A 24,709-nucleotide genomic window follows, 5' to 3' on the forward strand; every position below is an offset into this window, starting at 1 on the left:
AATCTGTTTTGGAGGTCCACTGTCTCATATGTATGCTGCACATTGTAAAGCTTTTGCTTTGCATTATCCCAGCTGAACTCTTAAGTTTTGGAGATCTCTCTTTATGCCAGTATCCTTAGAAATAAAGTTACTTGGGAGAAACACTAAAAATGAAAGTCTAGCAAAACTTCTAAAAAGCCTGTCTTTTTAGGGGTAGCTCTAGATATGTCAGTCTACCCATCCTGTCTCCTGGTATAATCTTGGGGAGAGAATAGCTTGAATTTAGAAGCAGTGAAATTCAGATGGTGTTGCAGGGTACTGTAGGTATAAGGTATCTGCACCTGCTAAAATTCACAAAGTATTGGCTGTGTTGGGAGCATGAATGAACCCAGATGTGAGCTGAGGGAGAACTGGCAGAGCTGTAGTACTGGATGTTTGTTCCCAGTTTTGACTGGATGCAAGTACATGGGCTTAAAACCTCTCAATGCACCCATTCTGAACCTCTTGTCATCAGAAACTGGTGGTGCTGTCCACTTACAAAGGCAGAGCTCCTCCAACATAAAAGTACCAAATGAGGCCAGTCTACAGAGAGCCTGCTCTGAAGCGTCGTTTTCAGAAATAAACGGCTGTGTCACAAGGTTAAATCCCAGTGACGATGACTTTAAATTTTGCATTTTAGGATTGTACAGACTAGTGGAGCCGTGACTGTTTCCAAGTATACTTGTAACGTGTGCTAAAGTGTGCAAGTGATGACTGTCTTAATTTCCTGTCCTCATTCAGCCATCAAATTGTACATTCAACTTGTGAGTGTTCCCTCCTTCCTCCACTTGTGTGCACGTGCATGCATGCACACATGTTCATGTGTGCCCAGGTGCACTGCATGCTCCTATACTCTCTTGTAGTGCCCGTACGTACAAGACTATTCTTTACTCTTTCCATTCCCATTTGGCATTATTTGGGAACAGGAGAGAATAAAATCTGCTCTTCAGCAGATGCTTCGTTGCTAGGTCAGGGGAAAGTAGAATAAATTTTCAACATTTGAGATTTTCAACTGCATCCAGAATTTACCAACTATTCCTCCTTAATGGAAGTTAAGAGCTGCTGGAGTATTAAGTCATTGAACTGTCAGTGAGGCTGTTCTTTGACAGCTGACAGAGGAATGAGGTTTATCTCAGCCAGCCTTTTATTCTTTCTAAATCCTCTGTTTGAGTGTCTGTAAGGGTGAAGCAGCTATCTGGATTGGTGCTGTCAAAGCCAAAACTCTCTTTTAAGTGGTCCTTCCCCTGCCCACAAATAAAACAAACCTGAAGTGATTTTTGAAGAACTCGAGTTTCTTGCAGCTTTTTCCTTCTTGTATTCCTGTCTAGAGAACAGTTTCTACTTTCATAGTCTCTGTTGCTGTGAAAATATTAATTGGTCTTGAATGCTGCCTTTTTTGTGGAGGGAAGGGGAGGCGAGGGGGAATGATAAGAAAATTGCAGAGCATGAGCAATCTATCATGAGGCCCTGGAGAAGACTAGACTTTTGTGAATGAGACGGGAAGAGTAGTGTAGCTGTAGGATCTATGGGGACTTACACCAAAAGCGGGTTTTAGCCACCATTAATAATCTATGCCTTGGTTGCAGCAGAGGAATTCTCTGCCATTTTCTTTTTATTTTGCCTTACTTACACTGAAAATGTGCAGAAATCTGCACTTTTGTTCATGTAAGTACTTAAGTACATAAGGTACTATGGACTTATGTAAACAGTACTTTTACACCTGTGTGTTACCTAACACTGCAGAAACTCGCCATCAGTATCACTAGATACTCTAGTGTCTGGTGTGTATCAATGCCCTTGTCCTTGCTAGGTGCAAGGACACTGCATGCATAACGCTTAATGGTAAGAGATTTTTTTTCCACGAGCTGACATAGCAGCAGCCAGCTTGTGTGATGCAATTGTTTTTATCCTTTGCATCTGAAGTCCAAAAGTGCATGTGCACACACAGTTTGCTCAGCAGTTCTATTAAGATGCTTTATTATCTTGGCTCATTCGTGAGCTAAGCCTAAGTTTTAGCCTTGAGTTGCCTTCTCTGTCCCAATTATAGCTTCGGTTAATTGTTTCTAGGAGGGCAAAATGCCAAATAAAACATAAAACAAGAAATAAATATAGAGTGCTGAATACACTGACGATATAAAAGCCATGTGATGAGTATTGGCCAAACAGTTGGAAAGCTAGTCTTTTTTCTGAATTATAGTAGACAGCAAGACAGAGAAATAGTCTTAACACTAGTAAATAAATATGTATTTCCTTTGTGGTGTGAGGTTCTTGCTGTAATCTTTTTCCTTTACTATCTCTGTAGTTTGAGAGAAAATAGTAACGCGGCTGCCTTATCGCTTTTAGGCTTTGGACAGCCTGCTATTTCAGATTTCAGTACAACAGCACCATTCTTAACCCATGAATTTCAGGCACTCCTTTTCAAGCTTGATGTATTCCAGCCTCATAGCTGTGCTTCCCTGTTCAGACTGTGAAGCTCTTCTGATCTATGCATCTTCAACTCTTAGTATTTATTATGCTGCCTGATGAAATGTACTGTGCACTGCTGTTGGTGCTGCTGTGGCCAGTGCTGATGGTGGTACCCATGCCTCCTGGATTTGGTGTCTGGGTGGGTGGGTGAGGTGTTTGGTTTTTGGATTGTTTTTTACTGCTTTAAACCATATTGTAGAGACACAGTGGGATGGTTAAGTGTGGGGGGAAAAAAGGCATTTCAGGATGGGAGACAGCCTTTTATTCTTGAGAGAAATTGGGGAAATGAGATGTCTCTGATCAGTCCAAAGCTAGAGAATAACCAGGCTCCTGTTGCCGCAGGCTGCCCCTGCCATTTGAACAGGTGCAAAAGGTGGCTGGCTGGTCTAAAACTGAAACCACATGGTGGGTTCTTGGGGCCAGGCCTGAAGAAGGGAACAATTTTGCTCAACAAGATTGCTTAGTCCTGATTTATTCTGAAACGGTCTGACTAGACATATGAATTGAAAGCTCTTGTTCGGAAATGCAGGCCTAGGGGTACTTGTGTCAGACTGGTGCAAGTCAGAGAGCTGGAATCCAAGTTCCCAGTCCCCAGGTCTTGTAAGAAAAATGCATATTCTGGCATTTGGCCACAGACTGAGTGTTACAAGTTAGCAGTATCTTTTAATAAGCTCTGGCACTTTCTCCCTTCTGCTTGTAGCTTCTAACCTCTTTCTTCGGGGTTTCCTCTCCTTCAGAGCCAGACTATGAGGTGTTTCTGAATGCCTCTAGAACACCCAAGTTTTCAGATGACCCCACAGAGCTCAATTGCAGGATCACAGATGCACAAGACACCGAAGCAAACATCCGCTTCACAGTTTCCTGGTACTACAGGCAGCGCCTGCGCAGTGATGATGTTGTGACAGAGGAACTCCTGGCCACGATGGATGCAGACTGGACTCTGCTGCTTGGGGACAGGAGCAGAGAGCGGACTCAGAACGGGGAAATCATCTTCTTCAAAAAGGCTGTTGACACCTTCAGTTTTCGAATCCAGTGGACTTCAGAAAGTGACAGAGGGGATTATTTCTGTGTCATCTCTGCATGGAGTAGGCACCGCAACAACAGCTGGGTAAAGAGCAAAGATGTGACTTCTACATCTGTCAGCATTTTCTGGGCTACACAAGGTAGGAACCTTGCACCTATTCACTGAAAGACCTGGATAGCTGGGGTAGTTTTCTCTTGCGTAGGCCGGTCAGCCAGAAGGCTTGCTAATGGGCTTTGGAAGTGGGGTTCTGTGTTACGAAGAGAAAAAAACACTATTACCTTGTGTAAAGGCTTCTTATTTGTGGAGGGAAGTAATTACGTAACAGAACTCGCCAGTTTTATGCAACAGTTTGGAGTGGAAGTGCAAAGCAGAGATAGGTTAGTCAAGCTCTTCTGAGACTTCCAGGAGCCGGGCTGTCATTGTTGCAGGGGTGACATCCAGCAGGGATGCTGGGGTCATTGCCCCCTTTGATGACTTGGAGTATTTCAGTCTCTCTAGGATGCATCTTGCTGCTAGCAGCAGGGCTGTCTTGAGGTGAAAAGAGGAATGTCCCTCACTTTAAGTATTATCTGTTTGCCAGTTGGAGAGGTTTTTTTTTTTTTCTTCTCCTACAAGCCCATGTTTAGAAGGCACTTCTGAGGAAGCTCCTGGGCATAAGTAGTATTAGAGTGTCAAAAATAAGTAAGTGGCAGAGCAAAGTCATTCAGTGATTTGCTTGGATATGGGCCTTTTTTAGGCACAAGTGAACTAGCTCTAGTCAGTATTTAAATCGACTCTGGGAGCGTTTCTTAGAAATTAGAGTTACCTGAATTGCTTAATACTGGTTTAAAATGGGTATATGTATCCTGGGTGTCCTATAGAGTTGATACTGTTTTGGCTTAGGTGTCAGGTCATGCAAGAGGGTCTGTTGGACAGGGACAGAAGGAATAGGATAACCTAGGATGTAACGTCTTTGGCAAAAATCCCTGTTTAGCTAAGCTGCATTTGTCCTGGTAGATTTGTTTAACAGTCTAGCTCAGGCAGCCGCGGGCAGAGAACTGTATTTCAGAGACAAGTAGTTTGAAGTCAGTTTAAAGTTGTTTAGGGATAATCCCCAAACAGAAAATTGGAGAGCTTGTGGTGTGATTCTGTTTCAGTGGAGAGAGAAATGGTGGGCTGCTTGCTCACTACTCCCTTCATCCCCAGACCAAGCGTGGTCCATGAAACGCATGTGGGGTTTTGTTGTTGGTTTTTTTTTTTTTTTTTTTTCCCCTGAAACTGGCTCTCCAGCATAAATGAGATCTCTCATTAATGCTGAATGGTGGTCACAATTAGTTCGGTTGTTATGCCACAACACAGAGTGTGTGTGTGTGTGTATGTGCATGCATGCGTAATGGATCATTGCCTTCGGAGCAGCTAGAGAAACCAGCTGGAGCTGAAAAGTCTCAGCCTGTGTTGACATTTCTGAGGGAAAACAAACAGTGACAGGTGTGAACATTCCCTTGTTTCTGGTTTTATTCCAAAAACTCTGCTAATTTTGCAACACAAATGTAAATGTTATAGTCCCCATGCTGAAAAGTACATTTTTTTGGCAAAACTTGGAGCTGGGGGATTTATGATGTGAAAGTGACCTCCCCTACAAACACTTTCTCCTCCTGAAAAATCATAAGTATATAAAGGGGGGTGGGGGTGGGCAATATATGGGTTTGATTTCCCCTTCTTCCCTTCCACCCCTCATGCACAGCCCCCTACGCTCTTGCAGCAGTCCAGCCCCTGGTGCCTTTCTCTGTGTGCCCTGTCCCCTGCCATATCCTGTTTGTGTGAGCTCCATACTCGGCTGTGAGCCCAGTGCTGTAGCCAGCAACTATGAAGGAGTTAATCTGCTGCTGCCTCTGCTCTCCGACTGTTGTTTTGACAAGTATCTCTGGTGATTTGAATCTGTAACTGCTCTCAGTGCTTATAAAAGGGGGCAGCCAGGCTCCCATGTGTTTGTCTAAGGAGAGAACAGGAATTTGCCTCTTCCTTGGATAGCTTGTGCCTACGTAGAGGCTTTTCTTCCAACTTTTTCATTACTTGCATCATCTGCATTAACTTTAGAGCATTGCTCGGGGTGGGATGACTTCAGAGAAATCCCACCTTGGAAAAGGTTGTTCTGAGTTTGAGAAAGGAGAAATGGTTTTATGTTGTGTCTGTGGGTCAGTCAGCATGGAGGGATGTTCAGGAAGCCTTTGCTTAAAATGTAAACATCATGTGAAGATGTCAAAGTCCTTTTTGTGTGTGTTGTATAAGAAGTTGTATGTTTGCCCCTTTTAACTTGAGGTTTTTTACCTTGTTTTTTCTATTTTGTTCTGTTGGGACCAATAATGCTCATGTCTTTCTGCTTACTCAACTTTGAAAATGCAGCCAGTTGCTACCATAGAACACTGTTGGTTTTGCTATGGTCTGCATGATTTGTTTCTTCCCCTCTGCCTTCTACTCTCTCCCCTGCTAAGGTGACAAAGGAAGCATCTTTTATCTCACCTCAAAAGTGAAAAGCATCAATTATATTGTTATTTTTTGCTTATTTAGAGTACAAATACCAATCAGTAAAAAGGGGTAAAGGAAGGGAGGAGGCCTTTTTTGACTGGCTCTGTCAAAAATACGATTTTCAACCCAGAAAAAAGTTTGATGGTTTAAAGGGTAATTTTATTTATTAATTTGAGTGTGAGTACTGCCTGTATTTAAAACACAGTTGCTGTTTGCAGTGAAATGCAGAATTGGTGCTTGTTTCCTAAACCAGTGTTGTCAACTTTGGATCTGTATGGAATTCTTTCCAAAAGAGAACACTATGTTTCAACTGAAATTCCGAATCCCAAAGGTACTACTATTTGGCTTTTTTAAATACTTCTGTCTTTAATTTACAAAATAATTGTATTTAACATAGTGTTACTTGTCCTAAATGCTTGCCCAGGCCCTCCCATAACATTTAATCAGGAGCAAGGTCATCTTAATCTTTCAGAAAGTCCTGCAAATAGAGAACAAGTGACGTTCCTGCCACCCACTTGTCTTTACCATTGCCGGTGTATAATAGACACTGCATAGTACAGACATGCAGCTTCTCCTGAGCAAAGAAATCCTCATACCCATGGCACTGAGCTGCCAGGTGTACGTGCCGGTTTGGGGTTACGAACAAGAAAGTGCATTAAGTGAGGTGTACAAGTCCCACTCAGGGCTGGCTGGGCTCCTCATGCCCATGGCTGCGTGAGGGTGAAGCATTCATGCTCTTTACTTGGCAGGGGAGCAGGCCAGTGAGGATGGTCTAGTTGGGTGTGTGCAGCACTGGGGAGAGCCGTTGCGTTGTATATACTTTTATCAGGCTGTGGTGCGGGCCTCTGCGTGCCTGCTGTATTTTCAGAGCTCATAGTATCAGAGCTGCTGAGGCTACAGTCATACCTCAGGGTGTTCTATAGTCTCCTTCTCCTACGAAGGCAAAGCTGTCATTACCTTAATGTCTGTTGCCTTCCCTGTACTCGCAATCTAGCTAGTGCATTGGGGGATGAAGAAGCCTTTATGAATATTGAGATGGCATTACTTGAGGCTGCTGATGAGATGTTAGGATCTGAGGTTACTGTTAGCTGTGGCCATTGTGCTGCTTTTCTGACCCGAGTCAGTGGAGTGCAGGGAAGGTGTTTGCTGTTTCCTAAGGTCTCCTTGCCCTTGTAGCTTTTAGGCTTCTTTAGCAACTTGACTGCCTTAGATTAGGTGAAAACTCCTTTTGGTCACTAACCAGGAAGTTACTCTGAATCTGAGCATGCACTTTGTGGTAGGGAGCAGGAGAATTACAGTGTGGCTTAACCACTTGGAGGGGCCAGTGATGGAAGGCAGAGGCATCTACTGCCAGGCTCCAAAGTACAGTTTATTACTCAAATTTTATCTGAGTCATTTGGCTAGGATTTCTTCTGTTGCTAGCCCTCTGTCTTGGAGTAGCCCCCAAACTGGTTATAAGCTTTGGGTACGGTTTAGTTAGGATCTCTTCCCCTACTGCTTTCCAACATACACAGGAGGCTGCAACCGGCAGAGTTTATAACCAGCCAGGGTGTGTTTTATTGTGCTTTTCATTCATGGAGCTTTACAAGGAGGAGGTGAGACTCTGCATGGGATTGCAGATGTGTGTGTAGAGGGGCAAGCATGTAGGGTAGTGGTCAAGACACAAGCGTTGCTGCCTTGGCAATTCTTGGAAGATGAGAGATGAGATCTTAGGATGCAGTTCTTGGAAGAAAATGTTGTTTGACCCCTCTTATGCTGTAAGATCTGATGAATAGTTTCTGTTAACATAGGAAACTGAAGAAACTTTCCTTTCCCACTTAACTTTTCTTGCCGGTTAATGTTATTTCTAACCAAAGTGCCAAATCTTTGCTTTCTCCTCTTTCCCATAATGTGCACTGTTACACACAGAGAAAACTACATGCTCTTCTAGGTGGGAGTGATGGAGTGCTAATTACATTTTGTCTGCTCCTGCTGAAGGAGAAGAATTTTGGCACAGAACCGTACTGTTAAGAATGGCAATCCAGGCTTTTCTAGTTGATAGGATATGGAACTTTGTTTGTTTTACTTTACTACATATGCATGTCTAATATTTTTGCGGACCCAGTTATGTTCGTTTGATCATCTTTGACTATCTTGCAACAAGAAACATTCAGTACCTGTATGTGTTGTTTTTTGTGCCCCCTTCTCTATTCTGGTCGGCATTTCTTATGGTCTTATATAAGAGGAGGTGCCTCTGCCTCCTGTATTCATTCAACCGAAGGAATTTTGGGCTTTTAAAAGGTAGAAAAATCCTTTGAAAGGACTTTCATAAGAATATATCTCCCTGTTCTCTGTTCAGCGTCCTAATTTCTAACCCTTTTGAATTCTAGCACTGTTCTCCAGCTGCATCTCTGGGCCTCAGATGTTCTCTTACACAAACTCTACAGATGTCATTTCCGCTGCTGTCCCATGCTGCCATCACTCCTTTCTGCTTTTCTTTAGCAAAAATAATTGGTAAAAGCAGCATTTTCTGCTGCCCTCAAATGGAAAGTCAAGAAAGTATGTCTAGGAATAAAGTTTGATCTGTCCTTTACTGGGGTCAAGACACTCCCCTGAGTACTGCTGCCTGACTTGTAGCTCAGGGAATAGTTGAAGGTAAGGCATTTGGAACCTAGATAGTAGGGAGAGTTGTCACTTCTCAGCTACATCTGTACTGTTCTGATCATGAGAAGGTATTTGTCTTAAGTATCTGTATGAGAGACCAAATGCAACACTTCTTTTTCGGCATCTAGGACCCAGTGCTCTGACATGAAGATCAACAGCACAAAGAATGTTTGCATCAGGAGGATTTTTTGCCCAGAGCCTCCTCACAAGGCCTAGAAAGCAGCAAAATGTGGCAGAGAAGTATGGCTAGCTGTTTGTGCTTCTGCTTTTGGGGCAAAAATATTTTGGCAAAAATTGTCTACTAGATTCCTAAAACAAGCAGAAAGCTGGCCTGTGTTGGGATCCTAAATGCTATAACCTTATGAAGAAGGTGGTATCAGAATGTCATGGACACAGAATGAGGAAAAAATGGATTTGAAGTCTTGAATCAGATGCATGATGAGTTCTCGTGCAAGGGAGCAGAGAATGACTCTGTGCAACTTCAGCTGTGATTGTACCCTGAGTGCCTAAACGTGCAGCTCTTGTATTCCCACTTGCTTAGTGGGTGGAAGTGTGTGTGGGGTGTTTAGTGTAGAGTATAAAGTAATTCTGTGCTCAGCTAGACCACTAGAAGCAACTCAGCCTTCCCCACTCCTGCTGTTTCTTTATATAGCTTTGTACTGTGATCTGCTTTATACAGTACTGATTTGAAGTTGTCATACCGGGTTTCTCATCTTGTGGGCTATGTTTACTCATTGTGAAAACTGCTGCTTCAAGGCAAAACACTGCAAAATGTAATCTTGACAAGTATCTTGTTGCTCTTCTGGGGAGGGCATAAATATTACTGCATTTATTTCAGTTTTGGGAAATGTGTAACAATCTCACCCTCGCTTATTTCCCTTTTCCTGAGAAGTTTTACCTCGCATAAAGGTGATCTGTGTAGTTTGGTTTTTTAACGTGTCCACCCATTTTTTTGTAAGGGAGGAAGGGAGAATATGCTGCAGCAATGTAAGTCCAGAAAGTCGGACTGTCTGAACTTTTGCAATACTGCTACTTTGGGAAGTAGCCGTGCGCTGTGTGTTTTGCCCCAGCACCCTTTCCTCTGCAAGAACCTGAGTGTGTGGAGTGTCTCTTCATCACGGTGCTGGGAAACTGGCAACTCCCTTTCTTTTTATCTGGCTCTGATTTCAGTCACTCCTCATTTTTCTCAATTTCTTATTGTGAGCTTGTATTTTTTGTGTCTTGAGGCTGTGCTCCTAGATGTATAATTTTCCCCAACCCTGTAATTAAGGGATTCTTGGGATTGAGGAGCCCCGGGACTTGGAGAATGCTGAAGAAAGGGAAGGAGACTGAGAAGTAACTGTTGTTGGCATTCTTGATGCCAGATGGGCTGTTGGGAAATGTCAGGGCTTCTGGTAGGCTTGTGCTCAGGTGAATACATGAGAAGCAGGGGAAGAGAACACACGTGGAGGCAGAGGTATACCAAACTCTTTCAGTACAGAGGTGTGTGTATGGGGGTACTGGGGATGGAGACTTCTTGTGTTACCACACACTTTCTTGTCATGCGATTTCAACCGATCTTGAGAGTTCAGCTGAATGTGTCTGGATTGCTGTTAGGGTGGATTTTCAAGGGAAATAAAAGAAGCTACACTAAGTGCTGCTGATTCAGTTGGTGGCAGCTTTTGTCACTAGCCATGCTTACTTCAGCAGTGTCCTTCTATCCTGTTGCTGAGAGTCCAGATGCAGTGTAAAACTGGGACTCTGAGTCTTGTCTGACTAATATCTTTAGTTCTGAATAAAAACTCCTGGAGGTCCTGTCATGCTATGACCTGTGTATTTATTATCTGTTCAGTATTTGGTGTTCGTTTGAATCCTTGCATCATGACCCAAACTGTTGTGTATTTGTGTGTGTGTGCCTACTGTTGAGTAGCATTCTGGGATGTTCATACGTGTTTAGATAAAAGTGCTGGGATTTGTCTCTCCAAAAAAAAGTGCTTTGCTTATTTGTAATCTTCTAGATTGAAAGGTGCTGTAGAAACAACTGCACCTATTTATTAACCCCTCTCTTGCTGCTTATTTCCTTCCCTCTTCAGATTACAAGCTTACAGTGGAGGCGGTAAAATTGAAGCCGTTCTTTGTAGCAGGCCATACCTTTGAGATGACATGCAAAGTGTCTTCAAAAAACATCAAGACGCCACGCTATTCTGTCCTCATTACAGCTGAGAAGCCACTAACGGATCAGTCAAATCCCAATGGAACCACTCGTATAATCTCCTTGAACCAGGATTCAGTAGTGCGGCTGGAAGACTGGACGGACCAGACTCGTGTGGACGGCGTGGTTCTGGAGAAGGTCCAGGAGAATGAGTTCCGCTACAGGATGTATCAGACCCAGATTTCTGACGCTGGTCTGTACCGCTGTGTGGTGACTGCCTGGTCTCCAGGTGGTGGTGGCATGTGGCGTGAAGCAGTGAATGGCTTATCCAACCCTATCCAGATAGACTTCCAGACATCAGGTTGGTATAGAATCTGGCAGCTTTGTGTCTTAAGCCAGAAAGGAAGATAGTTCTTTGACAGTCTCCCAGTTGTTTTCCCGTCCCTGGGAAATACCTACTCTTTGGAACATGGAAGGGGTCTCCAAATGATATGATGGCTGAGAGCTTTGGTTGTCTCCTTCAGTGGTACTTGTCCTTTGTGCTATTGATTATTTACAGAAAGATGTTTAATGAATTGGCTGTAATTGTAACCCCTGGGTTTTTCTTTACTAATGCAGCTTTCATGGTCCTGCAGGCTCAGCGCTGCTTCTCAGTATGGAAAAACTGTTGCCACATTTGCCAGCTTTATTACTAGATTGGTTTCAGGTAGTGGCTGCTCTGGAAGAACATTAATATAAGCTAGATTTCTGTTCCAAAACAGATGCAATTAGCATAGCAGTAAATTGCCTGATCACACCTTCCTGTTGATGTAATTGCAGAAAATGGTCGGGTCAAGGCAATGGTAACATTTCAGCCATCTCAGTAAGTGTATCCTGTTGCTGGAAGACCTTAGAGGCCCCTTGTGGCTGGACTACAAAGCTCCACAAATTGGGATGAATTTCAGTATCAAAAGTGCATCCTGTTCCTCACATCCTTGCTGAAACCCTCACCTTCATCTGTAACATCCCCTACGTGTTGATGTTTTTCTACAGAAACATGCCTGTCCTGGTATATTGTTGGGCGGGGGGAGACGGGGAGAGGGTTGGTTTGGATTATCAGAAATACATGTTAACACTGACTTCCTATCATGCCATGTGGGCGGGAAGTACCGGAGAGTTGTTAGTATAATGGTGGTACGCTTAGGAGTGAGGGGCTCATCTCATGATTTGATAAACCAATGAGTGAGGGGCTTATATCATGATTTGATAAACCAAGCGGGTGACTTCCTGAGCAGTTTTGAAAAGCTCTCAGTGTAGCTCAAAGGTGCATCCTATGTTGGAGCTCTCTAGTTAGCTGCTTTATCTGAAACTTTCTGCATTTCCTCCATTCCTATTCACAAGCACAGCTGGGGAGAATCCCAGCTTTCCTCGCATCCCGTGTTCTTCTGGGGTTATTCTACTAACTTCTTCTGAGTTATTCCACTTATAATAGTGGGGCTGAACAGTTTTTAGAAGATGTGTCTATGGCTAGGCAAGAGCATTCTGACTTCTGGTTGCATCCATAACAGAGATGATAATTTTCTACAAGGTGTTTTCTAAAAACTGAACTTCCGTATACTAGGCAAACTGGGAAAAGGATAAGGGCTGAGCGTAGGGGGATAGCCTGGCAATGAGCACATAACTTTGTAAGAAGCTTTGAAATGTAGCATTCTGATATAAACCCTAATGAAGATGCAACCTGACGTAAGCTGGCCAGAGAGAGGATATTGACTCAGCTCAATGCTTCTCTCAGTTCTAGGTAATTTCTGGTTGACTTTTTATTTAGTTTTATGGTAAGTTAGTGTTCTGAAAATAATCTGTTAGTTACCTGTGTTCCAAATGCATTTTAGAGCAGCACTGTCACAGCTGAATATCGCTGTAGATTTGTTGTCTTCTCAAGATGATTTAATGGGCTATAGTTTTAACCTTATTATTCTTGATACCTGCGTCAGACACAGTGGGAGATCAGCATTTGCAAACGGGTGAGGCAAGAAACAAGCAAGAATTAAGTCTGTCTGAAACCCCTCCCAGCTCTTATGCAGAGACTTTCCTGCACAAAAGTGGTGGTTGGTGACTCTCCCAACATTGCTCGCATTATGTCACTTTGAACTCTCATTCAAAAAGTTTGGTGGCATGCTATTAATATCCATGGTTCAGAGGGAAACCTGTGAGCTATGCAAGAGAGGAAAGTGTGCATGTTGCAGTCTTGACTTCTTTTTGCTGTCACTTTCTACTCCCAGCCTCTTCACCCAGATAGGATTTCTGGTGCATAGAGCGAAGAAAGGGACGCAGCCTGTAGCACTGCCCTGGGAATGTGTGAATTCCAGTAGCAAGGCTGGAGCAGGGGGCGGGACGGTCCTGAAGCCCTTTCATTCTTACAAAAGAATGAAGATAGAAATGAGATCCCTGCCACAATTTATTGGAGAGCTATTTCCCAAAATAATCTTGGCACGTAGCAAAATCTGGCTTGAAATACCTTCCTTTCTTCAATTGGTGGATGAACTTTGTGTCCTTCAGTTGTTACTCGGGTATCCTTGCATGATGAAGATGTGTGATGAGCACAGTTAGAACGGCCTAACTGTGGAGTTATTATTTGGAAAGTTACTTGGAATCAGATATACAAGACAGAAGATGTTTTGTGGATGTGTTACTTTGGTTTTCTTTGCTGAGGTGTACAGTCTTTGATGCAAACTGTGACTGAGTCAGGGAGCTGGAGGTAAATGGCAAAGTTGTGGAGCAGCTATAAAAGCACAGCTCCGATATCATGCCCTTGTCTTGCATCCTGTGGTACAGGCAGCTGTCAAAGTTTTTCTGAAGAACAAGAAGCTGGTGCCAGATTCTCCCTAATGGGAGTGGTGAAAGGCAGAACTGCTGAGGTAGCTAGTGGTTTCTAGGGAGAAGAGGCAGCTCCCCAAAATTGGAAGGACAATACTAACAGGAAAGTGTCCGAAAAAGCAGAGGGGCATGCAGCTCTCCCGGTATCTGTAAAAGCTGGGGAGCACTGCTTTGCTAAATCCTGAGTTAGGTGGGTGATGAGTAGCTTATGAGTGAGTTTGTCCCTAATAATGCTCTTGACTTGTTAAGTTTTCCTGACTTTTGGGGTTCTCAAAGTGTAAGAGAAAGGCATTTTAACACTGACGGGGGGGGGGCCCGCAGGATATAATAAGGCAGTAGCTTTGAAAAATGGAGGCTATTCCAGGCTCCTCCCTACTTTGAAGGCTTGGATTTGACAGCATTTTTCAGCTTGCAGCATGAGGGATGAAGTGGGGAGACGATCAATATGTAAGCAGCATTTTCAGCAGAAGGAAGCCCTTAAAGGGTTTTACGTGAAGCTTTTAGTCACAGGGGGAATTTCTCTCTTGGTTGTTTTTATTGATTCCTTTTTGATAGGAGGTGGGGAGGCTTGCTAGGATTGGAAGTCCTTTCTCCCAGTTTAACTCCCTCCCAGATCTGAGTTGAGTGATGTTTCAAGGAGGGGTTTTTAGTGTGCACATGCATTGTGCAATGTGATCTCTCTGCACGGCAGGAGGCCTGTGAGCTTTTTATATATAAGCTGGGGACTGCGCACATGAAACTTCAGTGTTTCCTGCCACAATAGGCTTGAAATGTGGCAGTGCTCTGAAATGTTTTTCCATGAACATCTGTGGAAAATGTCTTGCTCAGATTCTTTCCATTCAAGGCAGAACTTGCTGGCTGCAAGCAGAGACCTCCTCTCTTCTTTCTCCACTTGCTGTTGCAGAGGGATGTATTTATTGCATTTGGTTAACGATCTGAAATGTTAATGTAAAGGCATTTGTTTGAAGCTGCCTGAACTAAAAAATTAAATTTGGATTTTGTCTGCTGAATGGAAGTTGGGGGAGGGTGGTGGTGAGGAGGAGCCTAGTAGGTCATCAGTTTTCAAATACTCAATCAATGGCAGATTGTTCTCTGCTGGTTATATTTTAAGACTAGTGAGGATCTTGCGAATCCTCTGGTCTGGCCTTATGAATAACATGGATCACTAGACTAATTTAATAAAATGGATGCTTGCTGCACATCCAGTAGCTGTAAGCAAACGAAGCTTATTTGGGGGACGGGAGAAGCTGTCCTATATGAAGACTTTAATATTCTTCAGTGCTTCTTTTTGGTTTTCACAGTCTAGAAGTTCTGCCATCTTTTTCAAAGGTTGCCCAGCATTGCAACAGCAGCTGCCAGTGCTTGTCTCGAAATTTTCTCTTAATTTCATTGCATCATTTCTGCTGAAACTCAAATGCATCCTCTCTCCTCCTGAGCCTAGTGGATGATGTATGTGTACATAGCCTTTCTTTCAGCCTGGAACACACCTGTCTTCTGTTCCTTGCTGGTTTCTGAAGCCAGTGTATCAAGACAGCTTCTTGTAAGACCTGTGATTCTGCCCACCCAACCTGAAATTTCTTGCTCGTCTTCTGGTAACTTGAAGGTGTGACTCCAGTGGCAATGCCTTTGCACTGCAAAGGCTGAGCAGTGGATGAGAGAGGCTGTCTTTTTATGCTCCCCTTTGCCCACAGCCTTAGCCAAGCTGGCCAGCAAAGGTGAGAGTCAGAAAGCTGGGAACTTGCTTGAGATCAGAGTGCTTATCTGATACAGGTCTTATGTACTGATCTGATTCAAATGGCTTCAGCTGGCCTGCAGCTGTGTTTTTTTAATGCTGAGGCACCTGGTCTGTGTGAAATCCACCTGGTTTATCCTGGTGTCTTAAATTCTTCTTTGGCATTCATCCTTTAATTTTTTTATCCCCTTTATCCTGAACCCAGCAAACCAGGTTAGGGTTTAGAGTGTCTTTGCCTACTGTACACTCACAGGGATTTCCACAGAAGTGACTTCCTTCACTGCCCTTGAGGGAAGTATGGAGAAGGAAGCTTTTAATCGTGTATTGAGAAGTATGAGAGAACCATTTGGAGCTTGGCTGTGCTCTGAGCTGGTTTCCCCCTGTGCCAGTCAGCAGAGGACAGAAAGCTCTGGAGAGGCAAAAATAAAAGAGAACTTTAAGGGAAGCATTTCTATGAAATCTTCAACTCTGGATTACATCTGCATGTGAGCTCATTGCGCAGCAACGTATTACCATTAGCTTTGGAAGAAGCTGAGATAAACCAAGAGCTGCTGAAATATGAGCTGAGTATTGATGCTGAACTTGCAATTAAAATGAAATTATGCCCTGCAATGACCCTGAGAGATGCTCAGTTTCAAGAAAGGAGAATAGGAGGATTCTTAAAGGAAAGAAACCTTAATCATGGAAATGAATGAAGAGCAATACAGCAGAAACTCTTTGGCAGGAAAGGCTGGTATTTTCCAGCCACTGTTAATGGGCAGGAATATGCTTTGTCATTTTGTGCCTTTGTGCCTGTGTACATTAATTTGTAGCTGGAAGTAGAAACCACAGACTAAACTTCTTCCAGTAACAGCTATTATGAGGCTTGGGGTAAAACTTGTTAAGAAACAGCTCCATGAAGAAGCAGGGAGAGGGCAGAAGGCTGAAATAGTGTGGGTGAAAGAGCTCATTATCTGGAGAAAGGCAGGTCATGGGATTCTCAAGTCACGAGTGGGTGATTTGGTGCCAGGGCAGATATGAGTAATATTTTGGAAGATGGAGAACTTGTAGGTTGCATCAGATTTTTTCCCCATTGTGGTCCGTGGTGCTGGCTGATTGAAAGTAGGGAAGCTGCATGCAGTGATTGTGGCCTCCCTGCTGGGTAATGGTCTGGGTGCAGGTTTCTTGGGTGGAATGGCCTGTTCTGGATCTCTGTTGTCAGTCAGGTTACTTGACCTTTCTCTGCTCTACTTTATTTGTCTGGAAAATAAAAGTAACTTGTGTCTGTGGGGAAACTATAACTTATTTTTGCAGAGAAGTACTGGCTAAAATGATACAGAAAAGGCCAGAACGTCACCTAGGTAATTACGATCTCTTTTGTTGTAAATCTAGATGCTAACTGGATTTTGGTTGCTACTTCCTTTTCACCTTTTTTCTTGCAGATTTAAGGTGTTTGGATTACTGAGCAGGGAAGGAAAGCAGGGAGAATGGGGTAACATCAGGTAAATAGGGCTCAGGATTTTTTATTTTTCTCTGATATGTAAATCCTTAAGGTGAGTAAATTAACTCAATAAACTTGAACTCTTCCTTTCCACCCTGCAGCGCATATTCAGTGTGATTGAGCACAAAGTAATAAACCAAATTTGGTGCAGCTTATAAACACTTCTTTCCTTTCATTTACATATGTGGAAGAATTTGCCATACACTTTTTAGCTGAAAACTCTTATCACTATAGGATTTGGATCCTGGAGTTGCCTTCCTGGCTTGCATGAAATCAATGGTTTGAGCAGTGAGATCTGCCATAAAAGGGGACATTCAGAAGAAATTACACCAAACAGGTCCTGATCCTGGAACCTGGTTTCTCTTTAAGCACTTCTAGATTTGTACTAGTAAACTTCTAACCTCAGTTTCTTCACTTTCTGTTTAAGATTATATAATGTTTTACAAGCATTCAGAAATCAATAAATGCTTTGAAAACTCTTTATTCTGATCTTGACTGCAGATGCTTTTTTAATATAAAATTATTACTACGTTAATAAAGAAGAAAACTTCTTTTACAGTTTATATGGAAGTTTACATATGGCTTTTACTATAGTAAGGAACAAAGATTTTTGCTTAGTTTAAATTAAAGGTCTCAGCAGAAGATGGCTATTTAGAGGAAGGTTGATGCTTAGCTCTTAGAATTGGGAATTCTGGTTTGTTTTGTAAATCTGTGTTCTTTTAGTTTCCAAATTAGCTGAGGGCATGACACTTACCTTCAAAGCGGAAGTTATTAAAATCCCATTATTTCTCAGCTTTCAAACTCCTGAGCAGCTTTCCTACACTTAACTTTGTTTTGTCCTTGATGAGCTTTGCAGGTCATGCTTGATCTGTCAACCCTGCAATTGAAACTAAATTATGTTTTGTTTATTCTCCCAAGTGACCAGCAGGTGCCAATAACAGTATTTCAAACTGTTAAATAGAGGTGGCAAGGTGAGCAAAGCCACATCATCTGTTATCTGTAGAGTTCTATTTTTCTTGGTGTTAATGTAGCATGAACTCGGATCTCATCAAAGAAGAGTTCATGTCATCTCCCCAACGCTGACTATCAGGGTCTCAGCATCGCTGTGCTCAAGTACTTGCAGCGTCACAGGAAGCATCATCAGTGTCTACTGGGAGTTGCCTGTTACCATATGCCTGCATCTGTAAGCTTGGGATTGAGTGGGTTTTTTTAATCTCTGAGGGTAAAAACTTAAGAAAAGCACTTGGGTTTTGTGTGCTAAGCTGTGCTTGGTGGAGTCTAGATCCAGAGCCTCTTGAATACATCATAGGTATGATGGTAATGGGGGGACAGGGAACTCAACAGGATCCACATGTTGCAGAAGATTTTTGTGGGACATTTGTGACCTCTTGGGAGGTCCTCAGGAGCCTGAAAATGTGTCTGGAAGCATCCCATGTTTGCTCTGATCCTCTTTTTTTGCCCAGGTGCTTTTCTTGAGTCTGCAGTAAAGCAGATGTCCTGTTAGATAAAGTGATGGTTTTGCTTGTAACACACTAACAAACATTGGTTTGGTGCTGCTTTTGTTTGAGATTAGCATCCAGATAGTTCCTGGTTCTCTCATCCTGTTACTGAACAGATTCAGCTGAAGCCAGAGTAGATTGTTTAAGCTGGGGACATAAATCAGGCAAGTTATAATCACGTTAAAAGCACTAGTCAGTTGGGTTTTTCAGAATAAAACCAAACAAAAACAAGACCAGAACCCTTCTATAGAGAAGAGCGGCATGCAGATGACTTTTAATGAAGGATTAGAGCCATGTTGGCAGCTTCTGTGAATCTTTACCAGGCTGTGTAGTACAGCTCTGACTCAAGTCTATATTATGGTGGAGGGTAGGAGTTTAAATGGTCTTTGTGGTCCAGGTCAGGGCTAACAGGTCTCTGTTGAAAACAGCCTCCTGCCTTTTCAGGTTTTGTAGCGTGTGGGAAGGGGAAATCTGTGAAGATGCTTTATTCTGTCCTTCCATGCCTGAGGCCCAGGGCACGGAGCATGTGGGCAGAAGGCCTGAGATACTTCCAAAGAAGAAAGATGCTCCTCCTAGGCAGTTGCAACCACACAGTTTTCAAGACTGCACTAAGAAGCTTTCACTGTAATGAAGGGTTTAAAAAAAAAAAAAAAAGTAATTGTCATCCCTCTTCAGCTGCAGAGGGAAGAGCACAATCCCTGGCACATCTCTCGACTCTCTGTTGAAATTCAGTTCTTCTAACGCAGGACAGTGATTTCTCCCTGGAGGTGCGGATGGTAATTTGCAGGAGATGTACCCTAGTAGGGAAATAACCAAAGGGAAATAACTGTTTGTGGCTTACCCGGGGGAAGTACGATCATGAAATGACAGAGCAGCTGCTGCCTAGCAGCCTTCTTACTCACCCAGGAAGCTTTGACTCTTCATGTGTGAGGCAGGGTAGGGTGGTGCTTGGTGACCCAGACTGAAGAGTATGTAGGGAGTGCTTCATTACCATGATACATGGCCTTTCCTGGCTGAGTGACCAGACAAGCTTAGCTTTTACCCTCATGACATTCCATGGCCAGGAGTGCTCAGACTCCTCTCTGCATTACTGGTTGGCATGCCAGGGTTTGAAGCCAATGTCTTGTTGAATGCAGTAGGTGCCTGGACTTTCAACCTAGAAATAAGACCTGAACAGTCCTGTCTATAGGTACCCTTTGTCCTTCCTTGTTTACCCGGCTAGGCCAGGGGTAAGGCAGCCCATCTGTAGCTGACAAAGTTTGGATCATGGAGTTCATCTCCCTTGCTCAATCTTTGCCAGCATCTAGCCAGGACAGAGCCCGTTTGCTGGAATAGCGTGCATCCCTTATTTCTGACGTCATGTCACCTCACTTGCTGCTGGGACTTAGGATAGACCTGAGCTATAGACCGTACCGGGATTATTATGGTGCTGTTTTGCCTTTGAACAGTGCAGCAGAGGGTATGTGCTGGAAATGCAGGGATGTTCCTGGTAGATTTTGACAGTCTCTTTGTTTCTGTTGTTGTGACAGTTCACACACAGCTTGAGACATTCTGGTTGCAATTGGCTGGAGTGCCCTGGTCCATGCTGCCTTTAGTCCCCTAGGACCTTGAACTTCTGTCTGCACAACTCTAAGGAAAATGATGGAACATGTCTTGTTTTATCTGAAGACAAATAATCAAATAGGCTGCAAGAGGAATGTGGTTGGAGGGGGTGTGTGTGTGAATGTCAAGAAACAAATTGAATTCCCACAGAAAGAGTTTGGATAGAGGCTGAGGAAGCAATCGGATTATAACTCTCTCCATTTCCCCAGAAAAGGATCCCAGTATGCTGAGTTTAAGGGCTGCAGCCTGCTGGTGAAGTCACTGCCTGAACAGCTGGACTTCAGTATTCTGGGTCTCTTATTTCCTTAAATACGTTCTAGCTTAAGCATGTAGGAGTCTTGGCTAGTAGTCCATGTGTAACCTCTATTGCATCTCTACCACCCTTTTATCCTTGCTTGGTGGGGTAACTTGCAATCTTGATTATTAATAAAGAGGACTTCTAGGGTCAAAATGGGTACAAACCTCTGGGATTATTTGTCTACATACTGTCTTTGTGTACAGAGTACAACTGCTTCTGGGGCAGAGAAGAGGGCTGTAATAAATTTATGGTATAACAAAGAGCAGTACATTGTGCCCACTGGAAATTGTGGGGGGAATTTTGGAAGCCCCAGAAGTAATTATTGCATTGTAATTGGAATTAATTTCTCAGGGTGCTGTGTAATCTCTGCTGACCAAAACAAGCCAGGCCCTTGTAGTCTAGAATAATTTCAGCAAAAATGACAGCTCTAGCTTCATGGCATATCCAAGTTTCTTTCCAGAACCTATCCATAGAACCCTATTGGGAGGGCAAGGAACAAGTAGGATGTCTTGGATGATTTCCTTAAATGTTCTCCATTAAAAGCATTGTTTGCTACTGATCTTCAGTGGATTTTAAATCTGCAGTTCCTGTACTAAAACAGTAGCATGTGAGTGGAGGAGGGCAAATCTTCCAACAGCTTTTCTTTCCTCCCAAACCATCTTTCTATGCTTGCTGCTGCTGCTGCTGTCCCACACGTAGCTGAGCCAGGTAATGATTGCAGCTAATGGACTCCAGGGAGGGTAAAAAGGGTTACTTCTTAATCTGAGTGCCAAGTTCCTTCTTGGGTTCCCTGTCCCCTTCCCTCGAAGCCATCCTGGAGGCCACCATTAGCGTCAGCTTTCTCTCTACTCATCTCCTTGTTTAGTAGAGAAATCACTAAGGGTATTTTGACATATTCTTCAGTTTCTGCCCTGTGAGATAGAGGGTACTAGCAATATTGGTGTATCTGAGGAGTTGTGGTTTTGTTAATTTTGCACCAGAGATGCAGTTGTCAAAATTTGGGGAAGTTTTGTTTTTTAACTTACGTACTTCAGAAGTCAAACACCACATGTTGTCATTGTGTCTGAGCATTTCATAACAGCCTAATGGTTTTCATCAGTATCACCACTTTGCAACTGAAGGAATTACTGCTGGGGTTTTGAGACATGTTCTATAGAAGCAGCTATCTGTGGCAGAGCCTGAAAGAAAACCCACAGAAAAGTGTTATCAGATGCACTTCTTGTATTGTCTGTGTTTCAGTTCTGTAGCAGAACCACCTGTATTGTTCAAATACTGGTTTGCTCTAACTTGAATTCCTGTTGACAACCTTAGCCAAAAAATCAATGCTGGATTAGCCTGAAGACTGGAACTCTCATGCTCTTAGAGGAGTCATCAGTGGAAGACCAGCTCCTTTTGTGCAGGACAGTAGAAGACAGACTTGGGCAGCAGCCTCTGTGTTGGGTGACAGGTCTGGCAGTTTGGATACTTTGTCTTAGTGTAGGAATTAATGGCTAAATATGGGTAACTATTTTGTGACAACCTACATGATCGCTTATCCCTACTTCAGAGCTCTGTCTCCACAAACTAGCAGAGAATACTTCAAAAACATGCAAGAAAGGTTTTGGACAGTGAAGAAAAGTCTGTCATGAATAATTGTGGTTACTCTTTTCTAGGTCCTGTGTTTAATGTCTCGGTGCATTCTGACAACCCGACAATTTACCAGGGTGAACTGGCAGATTTGCTGTGTATCGTCACAATGGAAGGAATGGCACTTGAGCCAGGTATTTTAGCAAAATTGTTTTACTTGTAGCTCATTTGCCTTCACCAGGCAGAATAACACTAGCAGTTACTGTGTCCTTTGAGCAAGGCTGGAGAACTGAGAACCAGCATTAAAAATCTGAGAGACTACATGTATACAGGAGGGCGTGTTTGCTTTATACAGCCCAATTTAAAACATGGTTTTTTTTGCCTCACATTCTGAGGGGAGGGGAAAAAAGTGTTCTTACTGCTAAACCCCTCTGTGCTGTCTGTACCAACTAACCCCACTGCTGGCAATCTCAGCCTACAACCACTAGATGGGCCATGAAAACTACTCCTGTTTCTTTTAATTGGAAAGGAGGCCCATTGGCAAGACCTGTTAGGAGAAAATGGTCACCTGTAACCAAATCTTAGCTACCTGGTCAGTCAGCTTCATGCTTTAGAGTGAATTCAAGGCTTAATGGAAATCTAAAAATCACAATAATTGACTACTGCTTTTTTTTTTTTTTTGGTACGAAAGAAGAAACAAACACAGTACCTAATTGCTGTGAAAAGGATAGCAGACACTTTAAGGGCAAATTTTTATGAAGAGCTGAAAAGTTCAGAGAATTGCTCAAAACCTGTCTGCTTGCCACGCATTGCCTGAGCTGCTTTTTGTCAAAATTCCATGAGAATAACTGGTTATTACACCCAAAATTTGGGTTTGGAGTGAGTTTAGGGTTTTTTTAAGTCATTCTGTATATATGAATATAAAAATGTATTTTAAATAGATTTATAAATATGTGTGTAAATATAAATATATAAATGTATATACCTAAATATAAAGATGTCGTGATTCATGCGAAACTTGGAAATCTACGCATAAGCCACTACAAAAGTGGTGCTGTGTGGAAAATATTACTTATAATGTAGTAGCTGATGAGATGAAGTACCAAACTTAGTAAAGGCCCATCACTTTGAAATTCCAAGATATCTGTTCTACATTAAATTTGAGTGTAGCAGGGAAGCAATTTGCTAGATTACAGTTATGTGCTGTCTGTGAAAAATGATAGAAGTCTGTACATTGTATTACTGAAATGCTTGGTAGGGAGGAAAAGCTGAGTAAACTTTATTGCTGTCAAAAGATTCATAGCCTGGGATATTGCACACAATAAGCAGTGACGTATGCCTGTATGTATACCTCAGTCTGTCCTGTGGTTTCTGCTCAGCAGGGAGCCTCTTCTAAGTGGAGATGTGCCCAAGCTCTTAGAGGTATTGTTGCAAGGGAGTACCCAAAGCAGCTGGCTTCCTTTGCAATGCAGTAATTGCTGGTAGGGAGCAGCTGCTGCTTCTGCTGGTGTTCGGCAGCTAAGATCAGCTTGGTGTTGCCTTGTGAAAGAGGCCTCAGCATCCCTGACTCACTAAAAACTTGAGAAGAGGCCGGTTAGTAAGTGGGGCTCTGCTGTGGCTGGGTTTGTGATGGTTTTTTGTGTTTTTGGTAGCTTGACTGGCAAGATAAGGATAATCATAGGGGTCGAAGTAAAAAGGTATATCCTCTTTGAGGAGCTGCTCATCAGCACAATTAAGTTTTAACTGGGCAAGTTCATAAGAGTTCATGGATGTCTGTTGAATTGATAGATGATGCCTGGAGCTGGAACTGACACTGTTTCCAGTGGTCATGAGCAGCCAGTGCAGAGTTTTAAATGCCAGCACTGTAATGTGTTCCATAGTTGGATAATGTCATCTTGAACATGGCAGATCTCTGGGTCTCTGTTGGATGGCTTTTTTTTTGTTTTCAGTTGTTTTTTGTGTGTTTTGGGGTTTGATTTTTTTTTTGAGATGGGGCAGATGAGGCACAGGCAACAGATATGCCTAGAATGCAGTGAAGTGTGGCATTTTGGCAGGTTTTCAGGGAAACTTTCAGTCCAGGCTCTGAGTCTCCAGTTGCTGAATGGGCAGGATTTGGGGCCTAACCAGCCATGCTGTGTGGAGAAACCCCATCTGGGCCTTTCATATGGGCCTGAGAAGCTGGCCTCTCTCCAGCCCTTGCTGGTCTTCTGGATGAGACTGATATAAGAGCTGCAGGGAACAGCTGGAATCTGTGCAACAGCTGTAGGGTTGTGTGGACTTCCCTTCTCAGTCTGCCGCCTTGGCTTTGAGAGATGGAGCGGACTAGAGCAGTGGGATAACAGAGCAAGTTAGGTGAAGGGGGGCCTTAAGGGCTCATATAATAGCAGATGTAGTTCCTCAGTCGTAACCTTATTCCCCTGTATCCCATCTTTGATCTGTCTCTATGCTGTGTCAGTATCACAATTTAATTCACAACTGGAATGGAGAACTTGCTTTTTAAATGAGTGCCAAACATTAGACAGACTGTGAAGATCACAGGACTGTCTCATCCCAGTAAGAAATGAGGCACGTTGTTAGGGAAAGCCTACACCAGGTAATCGGATAAACAGAGGAAGAGTCTCCAGCATCTCCTAGAATAAAACAGATGACAGCAGTACAGACATGATCTTTCCATTTGGGAATGTGATGAGAAAGAAGAGCAGAGCAATTGCATTTGACTGTCTTCTGAGGGGCATGTTGGCTTTCAAAGGGCATCTACTTACTCTGCTGGTGTGTGACCTGCTGCAGGGCTGTGTTTTGGGCTTCCTTGTGAGCAAAGAAGGATGAGGGAATTTCATAAGGATATCTTGTTAAACATGCGTCCAAAACACTTTGAACACACTCGGTATGCCA

General features: G+C 43.1%; 1 protein-coding gene across 1 annotated transcript in view; it reads left to right on the forward strand.

The window, feature by feature from the left end:
* The window catches only part of PTGFRN (prostaglandin F2 receptor inhibitor), a gene marked incomplete at its 5' end in the record, with an annotated part of 37,330 nt that overhangs the window by 6,621 nt on the left and 6,000 nt on the right, over positions 1-24,709 (forward strand). The window contains 3 exons of the mRNA XM_010295839.1: positions 3,222-3,647; positions 10,729-11,148; positions 21,904-22,011. Of these exons, the coding sequence (XP_010294141.1) occupies positions 3,222-3,647; positions 10,729-11,148; positions 21,904-22,011 (954 nt within the window). The remainder of the gene's footprint in view (positions 1-3,221; positions 3,648-10,728; positions 11,149-21,903; positions 22,012-24,709) is intronic.

This window comes from Phaethon lepturus, unplaced genomic scaffold (genome assembly GCF_000687285.1).
Source record: "Phaethon lepturus isolate BGI_N335 unplaced genomic scaffold, ASM68728v1 scaffold14021, whole genome shotgun sequence".
NCBI lineage: Eukaryota > Metazoa > Chordata > Aves > Phaethontiformes > Phaethontidae > Phaethon > Phaethon lepturus.